This window comes from Clytia hemisphaerica, unplaced genomic scaffold, assembly GCF_902728285.1.
Source record: "Clytia hemisphaerica strain Z4C2 unplaced genomic scaffold, Clytia hemisphaerica genome assembly, whole genome shotgun sequence".
Lineage (NCBI taxonomy): Eukaryota > Metazoa > Cnidaria > Hydrozoa > Leptothecata > Clytiidae > Clytia > Clytia hemisphaerica.
In genome coordinates this window covers 2,313,640-2,324,372 of record NW_027103286.1, presented here as the reverse complement: position 1 = coordinate 2,324,372, position 10,733 = coordinate 2,313,640, and the positions used below count along the sequence as shown (strand labels likewise).

Genomic DNA, 10,733 nt, shown 5'->3' with positions numbered 1-10,733 from the left:
TAGTTTTTCTCGTTGAATAATTATTCTAAATAATGTTGGTCAAAATAGATGTTTTCACTTTTAAATGCAGCTTTCTGAAAGTTAATTTACAAAGTTTATATTATATTAACAAGTTAATTTATTTATAATATGTATATACATAGTTCTAGTCCATGATATTTTTCAAATTAATTGACCGTAGTTTTTTTACTAAAGTTTAATTTATTTTTAAATATTCTTTATCAAGTATATAGATAATTAAATTTATACTGCTACTTTTTAACCTGTGCATAGCAGTAGTGAGGCTTATATGGACTTTTTTGTCCTTTACACATAAATTAGATCTTAGCTCCTCACACGAATACCAGACTTTCTTGAAGTTCGATTCTTTATTGTGTCATCGAAAATGTTGCATTTTGTACACGTTTTAGTTGACTTGATGTCTCAATGAAGTATATTAAGAGGCTTTTCCGTCTAAAAACACTGCGTAATACACCAAGATTTCAAAAATACATATACTAATTTGCAATGTAAATCCGTCTCAGGCGAGAAACCTTGCTTTACTAAAATTCGGATGATTTAAAAAATGTTCCCAAACCATTTAGATCAGGATCAACGGATGTGTCAAATTTTTAAGTAGCTAAACTTTTTTCTACTGTTAATCATTTCCATTTGACTATTGTTAAATTATTTTTGGATAGTATTTTAATGAAATTATTTTGCAAGGCTATTATTTCATTTCGTGTCCTACCCCCTTTTCGTTACTAAACCAAGATGCTCATTAATTTTTAACTAAAGGGAGCTGGTTTAAGGATGGACTTATTGAATTGATATTGTCCTGTGCAAGTCCCGTCATGGGAAATTTTAAAGTTATTGATATACTATAGGAATAACTGAACTATAAACTCTTAAAGTACTTGATCAAACCTTAGAATGTTATTCGTCATTCTAAAATTTACGGTATCTTTCTCTGTTCTCAACTTCAGTTGAGCTAGAATCTGAGAATGTCTGTGTGTCTGTGTGTGTGTGTGTCTGTCACCAAAACTTTGGGGCAGGCTGGAAACTTCAAAAATGGTACGATTGGGCTGAAATTTTGCACACTTGATCCTTGGGCAAATCCCTGGGGGTGTTTTTTTCATTTTTTCAAAATTTAAATTTTTGGGGCCTGGGGGCGAGTTTTTCACTAAAACGAGGCTAAAACTTTGGGGCAGGCTGGAGACTTCAAAAATGGTCCCATTTGGCTGAAATTTTGCACACTTGATCCTTGGGCAAATCCCTGGGGGTGTTTTTTTCATTTTTTTAAAATTTTAATTTTTGGGGCCTGGGGACGAGTTTTTCGCCAAAACGAGGCTAAAACTTTGGGGCAGGCTGGAGACTTCAAAAATGGTCCGATCGGGCTGAAATTTTGCACACTTGATCCTTGGGCAAATCCCTGGGGGTGTTTTTTTCATTTTTTCAAAATTTAAATTTTTGGGGCCTGGGGGCGAGTTTTTCGCTAAAACGAGGCTAAAACTTTGGGGCAGGCTGGAGACTTCAAAAATGGTCCGATTTGGCTGAAATTTTGCACACTTGATCCTTGGGCAAATCCCTGGGGGTGTTTTTTTCATTTTTTTTTAATTTTAATTTTTGGGGCCTGGGGACGGGTTTTTCGCCAAAACGAGGCTAAAACTTTGGGGCAAGCTGGAGACTTCAAAAATGGTCCGGTTGGGCTGAAATTTTGCACACTTGATCCTTGGGCAAATCCCTAGGGGTGTTTTTTTCATTTTTTCAAAATTTTAATTTTTGGGGCCTGGGGACGAGTTTTTCGCCATTTAAAACGAGGCTAAAACCCAAAATGCTATAATTTTTCTTAAGCCATTAAGTTTACAATTGGGCCTACGAATGATTTCAAAGATACTGAAGTTGAGCCAGTGCGGTTAGCACGTTCGACAGTTTTGAGACTCAGTATATATTTTTCTTGTTTGATTTCAGAAAAACATAAAAATAAATAATGCAAAGATATTTAATAAGGATGTTATCAAGAGGCGGTTACCACTTTAATAAATTCAATAAAAATGATACCTTTACACGCCAGCAACAAATCCAGTTCAAATCACGCAGTATCGGTGGTTTAGACAAACTTGAAAGTGGACACTTAATGAGATACGCGAACGATTTGTTAGGTTTATTACAAGACGGACAAGATCCTATTGAGAAAGACATTAAGAAATGGCGAAATGATTTGAGTGGTATTCTGTTCCAATATTCCAAACGAAAAGAAGATACAAACTTAGAAAAATTGTTCAAACATATGTTAAGTAGAAGAGAAGCGAATGAGGCGTCATACACAATCATGATGCGTCATTATTCTAATCTTGAAGATTTCGAGAAAGTAAAATCCTATTTCGAACATATGAAAGAGAACGATATTATCTATCACGGCCGAACGTTTATACCTTTAATTACACTATGCTTGAAGTTGGAAAGATATAAGAAAGCAGAACGTTATTTCGATTTGCTTCTTCAAAGCTCGCGTAGCAAATTCATACACAACGCATTTGTAGATTTAATCAGATCTTGTGGAGAAATCAGAACAGATCTTAATGAACAACATTTGGAGAAAATGGTGAATTCCTCTTTAAAGACTTTAGAAAAATTCGGCTGTGAACCAATCGGACAAGCAGATGCCGAATCATTAGAAAAGTGGTTTAAAAGGTAAGCGTTATTTCAAGAATTCAATCGCATTTTAGCTGTAAAGTTGTACGAAACTTGGAACGCCACTCCTTGGGAATAGAATTTTAGTTAACGGACCACTGTCATTTTCTTAAGCTTATTTTGAAAAATATTTTGATTGTTTTGAAGAGTAGTAGCAGATTTTTCAGAGATGTATTTGAAAGTTTCTAGATTGATAATTCAAAATGCAGATGATGTACAGTATTGTTTCGATAGAGAAGAAACCCTTCATCATTGGATTAATCAGATTGATAACACTCAGTCTTTTTCTATGTTTTTGTTTCGATGCATGGAAAAGAATAGCAGAGGAAAGGAAAGGATTCCCATGATGGAAATGTGGTTACCCCTCCTCATTTTAATCCCACTTTAATGGTTCATGAAAAAGAATAGTTTATTTGATGTTTTATAATTTAATACTATTTTTGTGAATTGTTGTTTTTGCAGCACTACTAAAATAAAATGGAGATTGACTGAAGTTGATGTTGCCAACGATAGGTAATAGTAAAGTACTTGCTGATTTTCATCACTGATTTTTTCGTGTAAAATGTCTTCATATACCTTAATAATAAAAAACCTTTTCGAGTTATCAATGTTTTCTGTAAATTTCAGTTGAACAACCAAGTTCTGTAATGTTAAATTTTTACTTCATGTTTCTAGTCGTAAATGTCCTTGTTGTAATGCACATTTTAAGAAGAATACGATTTCACAAAAACGAATGGTGCGTCTCAAACGAAACATGATGGCCTACGTTGAATCAAATATTGCTCTGAAAGCCAACTCTAAAATTGCTGATGTTGATCGAAAGAGACGCAATAAGAAAATACGAGAAGTCATTCAACGGCAAGCTGACCATTATGGATTTTATGATACTTTGATAAGCGGGAGTAAAGATGATTTTCGAGAACTTTCAAGCACTAAAAAGTCAACTCAAAATGACATTTATAATGTACTTGGTAAGTTAGAGAATTACTTGGATTCGAATGGACCTTTTGATGTGGTGATGGATGCTTCGAATATTGGCTACTACACAAAAGGATTCAACCCGCTACAGGTGAGAGAGGCTTTTTACTCTTGGAATGGTGTTGTTGTTCAAGTAAAGATTATTTCATATTTTTTACGTCTTCACATTATTTCAAGAGAAAGTCATCGGAAATTTTATAATGGGGAGGGGGGTTTTCACCTTTCTTCTGAGGAGAAATATGATTATCCCGCATCAGTAAGATTCTAGCGATTTCATTGGTTATTAAAAGACATCATGTGGAGGTGGGATATATACAGTAAACCGTATCCTGTCTCCCTCGCGTTCGATTGAGAAAAAAAAGAAGACATTGCATATCATGTGCTTTCGAATGTTTTGATCAAGATTCGAATGTTTTGTTTTGAAAAGACTTGAAATCGAAATAGAAATGGTTGGGGTTGAGAAAGTCAACAAACAAAAAATCTTTGAAAAAGTTATTTTGATTTTTACTTTTCTTGAGTTGATATGGTTACAGCAAGACTTTGCGATGCTATAAAATGTCACTTTCACAGTTTGATTTACTTTGTAGCTCTTTGATGTAAGTATCTACTTAGAGAGTTCTGAGAGTTTTTTTGCTTTTGGATAACATGCAACGAAGGGACTTCAACGGGATAAATCCGTTGTACAATCGTCTCGAGGTGGGATACGGGATATACAGTGATCATTTAAAACCGTATTGATGACGAGGCTTCGTATCCTACCTCGAGTAATAAAGTAAGACGTTTAATACACCTTTCCCGAGATGTTGTCGACTTTTTTGTTACAATGTTTTAAGTGCTTCGTTTTGGTAAAATAAAAATCTGTAAAAAATACAAAACAAATAAAAAAAGGATTGTCTAAAAAGCTAGTCTGTTATCAGCTTTTCTCGAGATTGGTTCATTAGTTTTTTCTGATTTTTGGCACAAAGGGTGCAAAATAGTGATGCCCAAAATGTGACGGAGCCCGATTTTCGAAAAAAAAATTTTCCGGCCGAAAATCTCGGAAATATAAAACCTGCTTTTTGGCATTTTCTCGAGATTTCATCACTAGTTTTTTCCGATTTTTCGCACAAAGAGCAATGCCCAAAACATGGCTGAGTCCGATTTTTGAGAAAATTTTTTTTCCGGTCGAAAATGCCGGAGATATGCCGGAAAAACCGTTTTTCGGCATTTTATTGAGATTTTATCATTAGTTTTTTCTGACTTTTTGCGCAAAGATGCGTATTAGCAATGCCCAAAACACGATCGAGTCCGAATTTTGAGAACATTTTTTTCCGGGCCGAAAATGCCGGAAATCGCCGTTTTAGCAGATTTTCATTGGACTTTTTCCTCATATTCCTTTGTTTTTTCACTCAAAAGCATTTTTGATAACAATGCCCACCATTAAGCATGATTCGATTGTTGATAAAACTGATTTTTGCAACCGGAACTTTCTTATTCTATTTTCCCTACCCTATTTTCTCTCTACTCTCCCCCCATCAACAATCAATGATTAAATTTAATGTGTTATGCATTTTTTGCTAAACTATATATCTTCTAACTGATTGTTTCATTTATTTCCTTATTGCTATCTTACTTTCACTATCAGGTAGGTCTATTTAGCATCTACAATCAGTTTCAAAATACTTGGCACAAAAGGGAAATTCCCCACGAAATTTTATAACCACAAACAATTTGGAAACGCTCTAAATTAGGTTGGAAGGGTAAAAGTTCAAAAATGGTCCAGTAGGCTTGAAATATAGCCTAGAAACCATAAATCCCCCCATGTCAAAATATTCGATGAAATCAAGTTGAATGCCCGAAATTGACATTCTCGCTGGAACTTCAATTTTCGAAAAATGGTAAAATAGCCAAAATTGCCAATATGTTATGGCACTGATTGTAGCTTGTTATGAGACATTTGACCATGAATAAACATAGCCATATACAGTAATAGAAAAGAGCTTTTGAGCTCAAATTTTCAGGATTGATTCGTCTCTATAATACAATTATAAATATAGAAATGTTGATGTGATCGGAAATTTCGTAATGAGGAGGGGGTAAGTTTCAAAAGTTTCACCTTCCTTCCGATGAAAATTATGAGTGTAAGACAAGGAACCTCTGTCTCGATGAAGTATATAAAGAGGCTTCTCCGTCTCAAAATGGGCTTTTCCAGAAAAAAACCGTGCACCCCCTGTTGAGGAGGTCCAACCTTTTGTGACCTACTCCCTTGGAATTCCAGGCAATTTTAGGATCATACCCCTCTGGAATTCCGAATTTTTACAAATTTTCAATCATTACTCCCTTGGAATTCCGCTTATTTTTGACGGATTTTCGTCTACCCTTATGGAATTCCACTGCATTTCAAACCTTACCCCCTTGGAACAGAAATGGACCTCCTCAACAGGGGGTGCACGATTTTTTTCTGGAAAAGCCCAATTCTGCATAATTCACCATGATTTCAAGAACATGTGCTAATTTGCCGTGTAAAATCCATTTTTCGTCTCAGGCGGTAAACCTTGCTTTGATCATAAATTTTGGTTTAACAATTTTAGGTTCGAGATGTAGCTGATGAATTCAAAGATCAGAAATGTCTGATCCTTTGCGCTGGTATACTAAAAGAGAAACTATTGACGCAAAATCCTGTCCCTAATGCTAACGTTCGTCTAAAGAATTTGTTGCTGTATTTACAAAAGAACCATCATATATTCTTTGTTGGATCAAGGTAAGATGTTTTCTAAGACTGAAGATTTTTTTTTTCAGTTCTCATTCTATTTTTCCTATTTATAGGGATCTGGTTTCTGAAATTATTTTAAGGCTACATTGGACCATGAAGGTAATAAAGATAGATGGAGAGTCAATGCCTTTTGTTCTATTCTGATTTATCATCGGAAGCAAACAGCTGTTTGGTTGCTTTGGGAATAACATGATTAATTTTGGGTATACTCGTGGGAATATTTAAGATGGATGAAAAGACATTACATTTTTAACATTGTATATTGAAATATAATAGCCTTGTCATGAAAAATTGAAAAAAAACTTCACATAATAAGCACAATACTCTAAACTTCTATGGGAAGCTGCCCATAAAGCCATCGATAGATTTTAAAAAGAATTACGTGTTACGATTAGGAACCTTGTATCGATCATTTTGTCAGAGTATGAAAACCGCTGCCCACTTAGACGTGAAGATTTTAAGATAAGAAACTTTCAATGATAATGTGATGCGACTCTCAATGTTCACAAAATGCCAGCCCAAAAATATATCCTTATGAAATTAACATATTCTTTTATCCTTAAATCAGTTGAAACTATTTCGAATCGCATTTTAACTAAGATTTCTCTCAAAATTAAGTTTTTCAAAATCAACGGATCAGCCTCTTTCTGTTCTTATAAAGTTATAAATTGATGTTTTTTGCTTCCAATGATGGTACATCAAAGAAAAGCCGCTTTGAATAGATTTATGAAAGATTTTAACGACCATTTAGGTCATTACCGAGACGTTTTCTCTCCATCTGTATCTTTATTCCTTCATGATTGGACGATAACTTGAGGATATTGAGAAATGTGATTGCTTGTCAATTATCATTTTTTCATGTTTTTCTTTATATTTTTTTCAGCGTTTTGGACGACTATTACATTCTGTATACCATTCTGTACCACAATTTCGACATTGGGTTTGTATCACGTGACTTACTTCGTGACCATCTGTATCACCTGGATTCCACGAGTCGTGTCGACTTCCAACGCTGGCAAGCTGCCAATCAATATATTTTGCAATCTTTTACTGATGATAATAAACCTGTGTTTTCTGTAAGGACCCTTCTTTTTCCTTTTACCTATGAGATCTTATATCGTCGACATCCGGAATTAATTTTGACATACTATTTAACCTTTATACATATAAGGAGCGCTTAGGATTTAAATTTGGGAACTTTTCGGATTTTTGAGGTGTGGCACCTGGACTAGGTAAAGAATGTACTTGTTCTGTGAGAGCGTAGAAAGAATACACCTTTTAGACCGCAGTCGCGTGGTCAGGCGCGTGCCACTTCATTATTTAATTTGCCACCCTAAACTCGATCCAATTCTTTTTTACACTTCTTCTATTGTCTTTAGGTGCGAAAAAAGACTGGGACGGTTTTAGGGTGGTAAAACGGACAAAAAATGCCCGCGCGGTAATTGGCGGCTAAGGTCGGAAAGGTGTATTCAGATAGGATCATCATCCATACCACCATAGCCTTTTTCGCAAGACTTGACATGAAGTTTGATCTCTTTCTTTCTTTCTCTTCCTTTTCATTGAAAATTGTATGAGCTTGTTGAACTTTTTTTGAAACTTTTCTTTATAGGGGAGACTGGAAACAAAAATCAGTGTGCAAAGTTCGCCCACTGGTTGGCATATACCAAAATCCACATCAAATTGGATCTGTGTTCAAGAGGAATAGAAGAGGTTTGAATCAGTGGCTCCGCTTGGTTTGTTATATTTGGACAAAATTACTTTTCGTTTTTGAATCTAAAATAGCTGTTTATTTTGCATTGAGGATTTAGTTGCTTTTTACAAAGGTTTTTTCTTGACCCTTCGTGCATTACCCATCTATAAGAGCAACTCGGAGCAAATATTAAGTGCTATTCGGCGTAACATGCTTTTAAAAGCAGGAAATATTTCATTGATAACTATAATAATAACAAAAAGTGTATAGAAGAGTGTTTAGTGTTATTCTTCTAAAAAATATGGTCGGATTCGACTGAAACTTAGCACACTTGTTCTTTTGGTAAATATCTAGGGTATTTTTTCCTTTTTTCAAAAACTTTTTCTATCTTGTGACGATTTTTTCACTAATGCTACAATTAGGCCTTCAAATAGCTTTAATAATGATACAAATTTGAATCCGTTGCGCTGCGCACCGTTACCATTAAAAAATTCACAAATGAAATTGATATTTTGAAATTTATTACAGTTGAAAATCAGTCACTATGTGTCACTTTTCAGGTTTATCCTGGTGCGCGTCATTTTACCAAAATGCTTCTTCTTCATTTTGAGTAAACACCAAAATAAGGGGTGTTTTTTGAAAATTCTTTTCATCACAGTAGTCTATAAATATTCTACCACACGACCTACAAAAAGCTTAAAAGCAAGTAGTTTGCTGCTTGGAGTTTTTTTGCTGAGAATTTAACGTTAAGTATAAAATCCCACAAGTGTGTCACTGGCCCCAAGATGGCTCTGACAGAGTGCTTGACATTCCATGGGAAGAGGGATCCATATGAGCTTTGATCACAGACTATCCCACAAAATCCCATGTACAGATTTATCTTTAGTGGTTCGGGGACGTTCTTTGGAACAGGCAAAAATTCTAGGATCTTCCCTTTTTTGATTTTGTCGCTCAAATGTTTCTGATAGTATTTTTTCAAATTCGCCAAGATTCATTCGGGCAAGTCTATCTGTCATTCGACTCCTCGTCATTTAGGTGCTCGATCCATTGAACTTTGTCCAGAAGGGTCATGGTCTATCATCGCCGGGGCTGGTTGCTTTAAACAAGAAATGAATGAAGTCAGAGTTTGCTTCTGATAGAAATCATGTTTTTTCGGACAGGGGTGAAGATTCAGATCCATAAATTGAATATACATGTCAAACATCTTAAACTATCTTACTATCCTTCTAAATACTTCCCAATTATTTTATCCGTTTCCCAGTTATCAGTCATTCTAAAAGAGTTGGTATCTGTTATTTGTGCTACGAATGGCTGAAATGGTTCAAAGGTTTTGAATGAGTAGTGCCGACAAATGGCTAACGAGTAAATGTATGTTAATGTTGGCCTTTTAAGTGACTTCGATCCTTCTAATGCACTCTTAGAATTTTGACTCAACCAAAATGAATAAATGGGCTCCGCATAAACTGTGAGTACCACCAGTACTGCAATCCAGAGCTTTTCCCCAATCACTGTCACATGTCACAAATTGTGCAAACGCCATATGGGATTCTTTACCGTGTAAATTGGTTTGTTGGTTTACTATCGGCCTAAAATAATTTTGATATTCTAAGATATCCCGGATTTGAAGGTCAGCTCGATTGGTTAGTTGTCCCCCTTTTCAGGTGATGACAGTATAGCTTTAAATCCTGACGTCCAATAGATTTGTGTCTGGGCTGAAGTTTATGTCATTGTCTTTAGCAAAAAACCTTATTTAATTTTGTTATAAGAATTTTCAAACCTTTCAATGAGACTAATTTTACATGTATTTATAGACCAACAAGAAGCCCAGAGGGTGTGAAGGCCCTACGTCTTGGAGTAATTATCAAAGATTCGCTGAAAAATGATGATGAAATCCAGTAGCATACTTTCAGGGACTGACCCCCCCATGCCTAAATTGAAAATTCTCCCTTCAGTTTTTCCTACCGTGGCTCCCAATATTTTATGAAGGTAAAAATAAGGAGACTTTATTTCATCATAAAATAGTTTTTATTTTTTGCTGAATATATTCGAAAAACCCATGTTTGCCGATTATAACAGGTATTCTGTTTGTAACAAGTATTCTGTTACTTACAATTTTAAGTAAAAATCCCAAAATTGAAGGCATTTAAAGGCCATTCTATTGTTTTTAAGCCATTTTCGGCACAAAAATTTCCCAGGTCAGAACCTGAAAAGCATACTCGAAAATCAGTGAACACAAAAACTTTCATCAATTAATTGTACCATTTTTGATTATTTCTATGATGGTGCTAAGAGGGGTATTAATCTGAACACAGAACCTTAACTTTTCCTCTGGAATGTAACTCACCTAAAAATTGGGCAATTTCAAATTATGTTCTTGTTTGCTGATACCAACTAGAGTCCAAAAACTAAATAAAAAAGAGATAAAAAGTAGATAATTAAGCAATTTTTCAACATTTTAGATGAAAATTTGTGATTTTTACCATTCTTGTATGTACTGATGATGCGATCTATCATTACCGCATTTCTTCCATTAAACTTATAAGCGCTGCATCTAAAAATATGAACTTTGATATAAGCGCCACCCTCCAATAAGCTTCCAAACTCCAAAAGCAGTGCTCAACACAAAATTATGAAATTCAA

General features: G+C 34.9%; 1 protein-coding gene across 1 annotated transcript; it reads left to right on the top strand.

Moving 5' to 3' along the window:
- Positions 1-1,948: 1,948 nt before the first annotated feature.
- Positions 1,949-10,493, top strand: LOC136806897 (mitochondrial ribonuclease P catalytic subunit-like). The gene is made up of 7 exons (XM_067063487.1): positions 1,949-2,673; positions 3,136-3,186; positions 3,349-3,742; positions 6,222-6,391; positions 7,287-7,479; positions 8,013-9,239; positions 9,586-10,493. Exons 1-6 carry the CDS (start codon positions 1,970-1,972, stop codon positions 8,106-8,108), a joined length of 1,608 nt encoding a protein of 535 aa, XP_066919588.1. The 5' UTR covers positions 1,949-1,969; the 3' UTR covers positions 8,109-9,239; positions 9,586-10,493.
- Positions 10,494-10,733: the final 240 nt, after the last annotated feature.

Coding starts and splice junctions, on each gene's coding strand:
- LOC136806897 (XM_067063487.1), top strand. CDS start 1,970: ATGCAAAGATATTTAATAAGGATGTTATCAAGAGGCGGTTACCACTTT. Junction 3,187..3,348: donor GTTGATGTTGCCAACGATAG/GTAATAGTAAAG, acceptor TCATGTTTCTAG/TCGTAAATGTCCTTGTTGTA. Junction 6,392..7,286: donor ATATTCTTTGTTGGATCAAG/GTAAGATGTTTT, acceptor TATTTTTTTCAG/CGTTTTGGACGACTATTACA.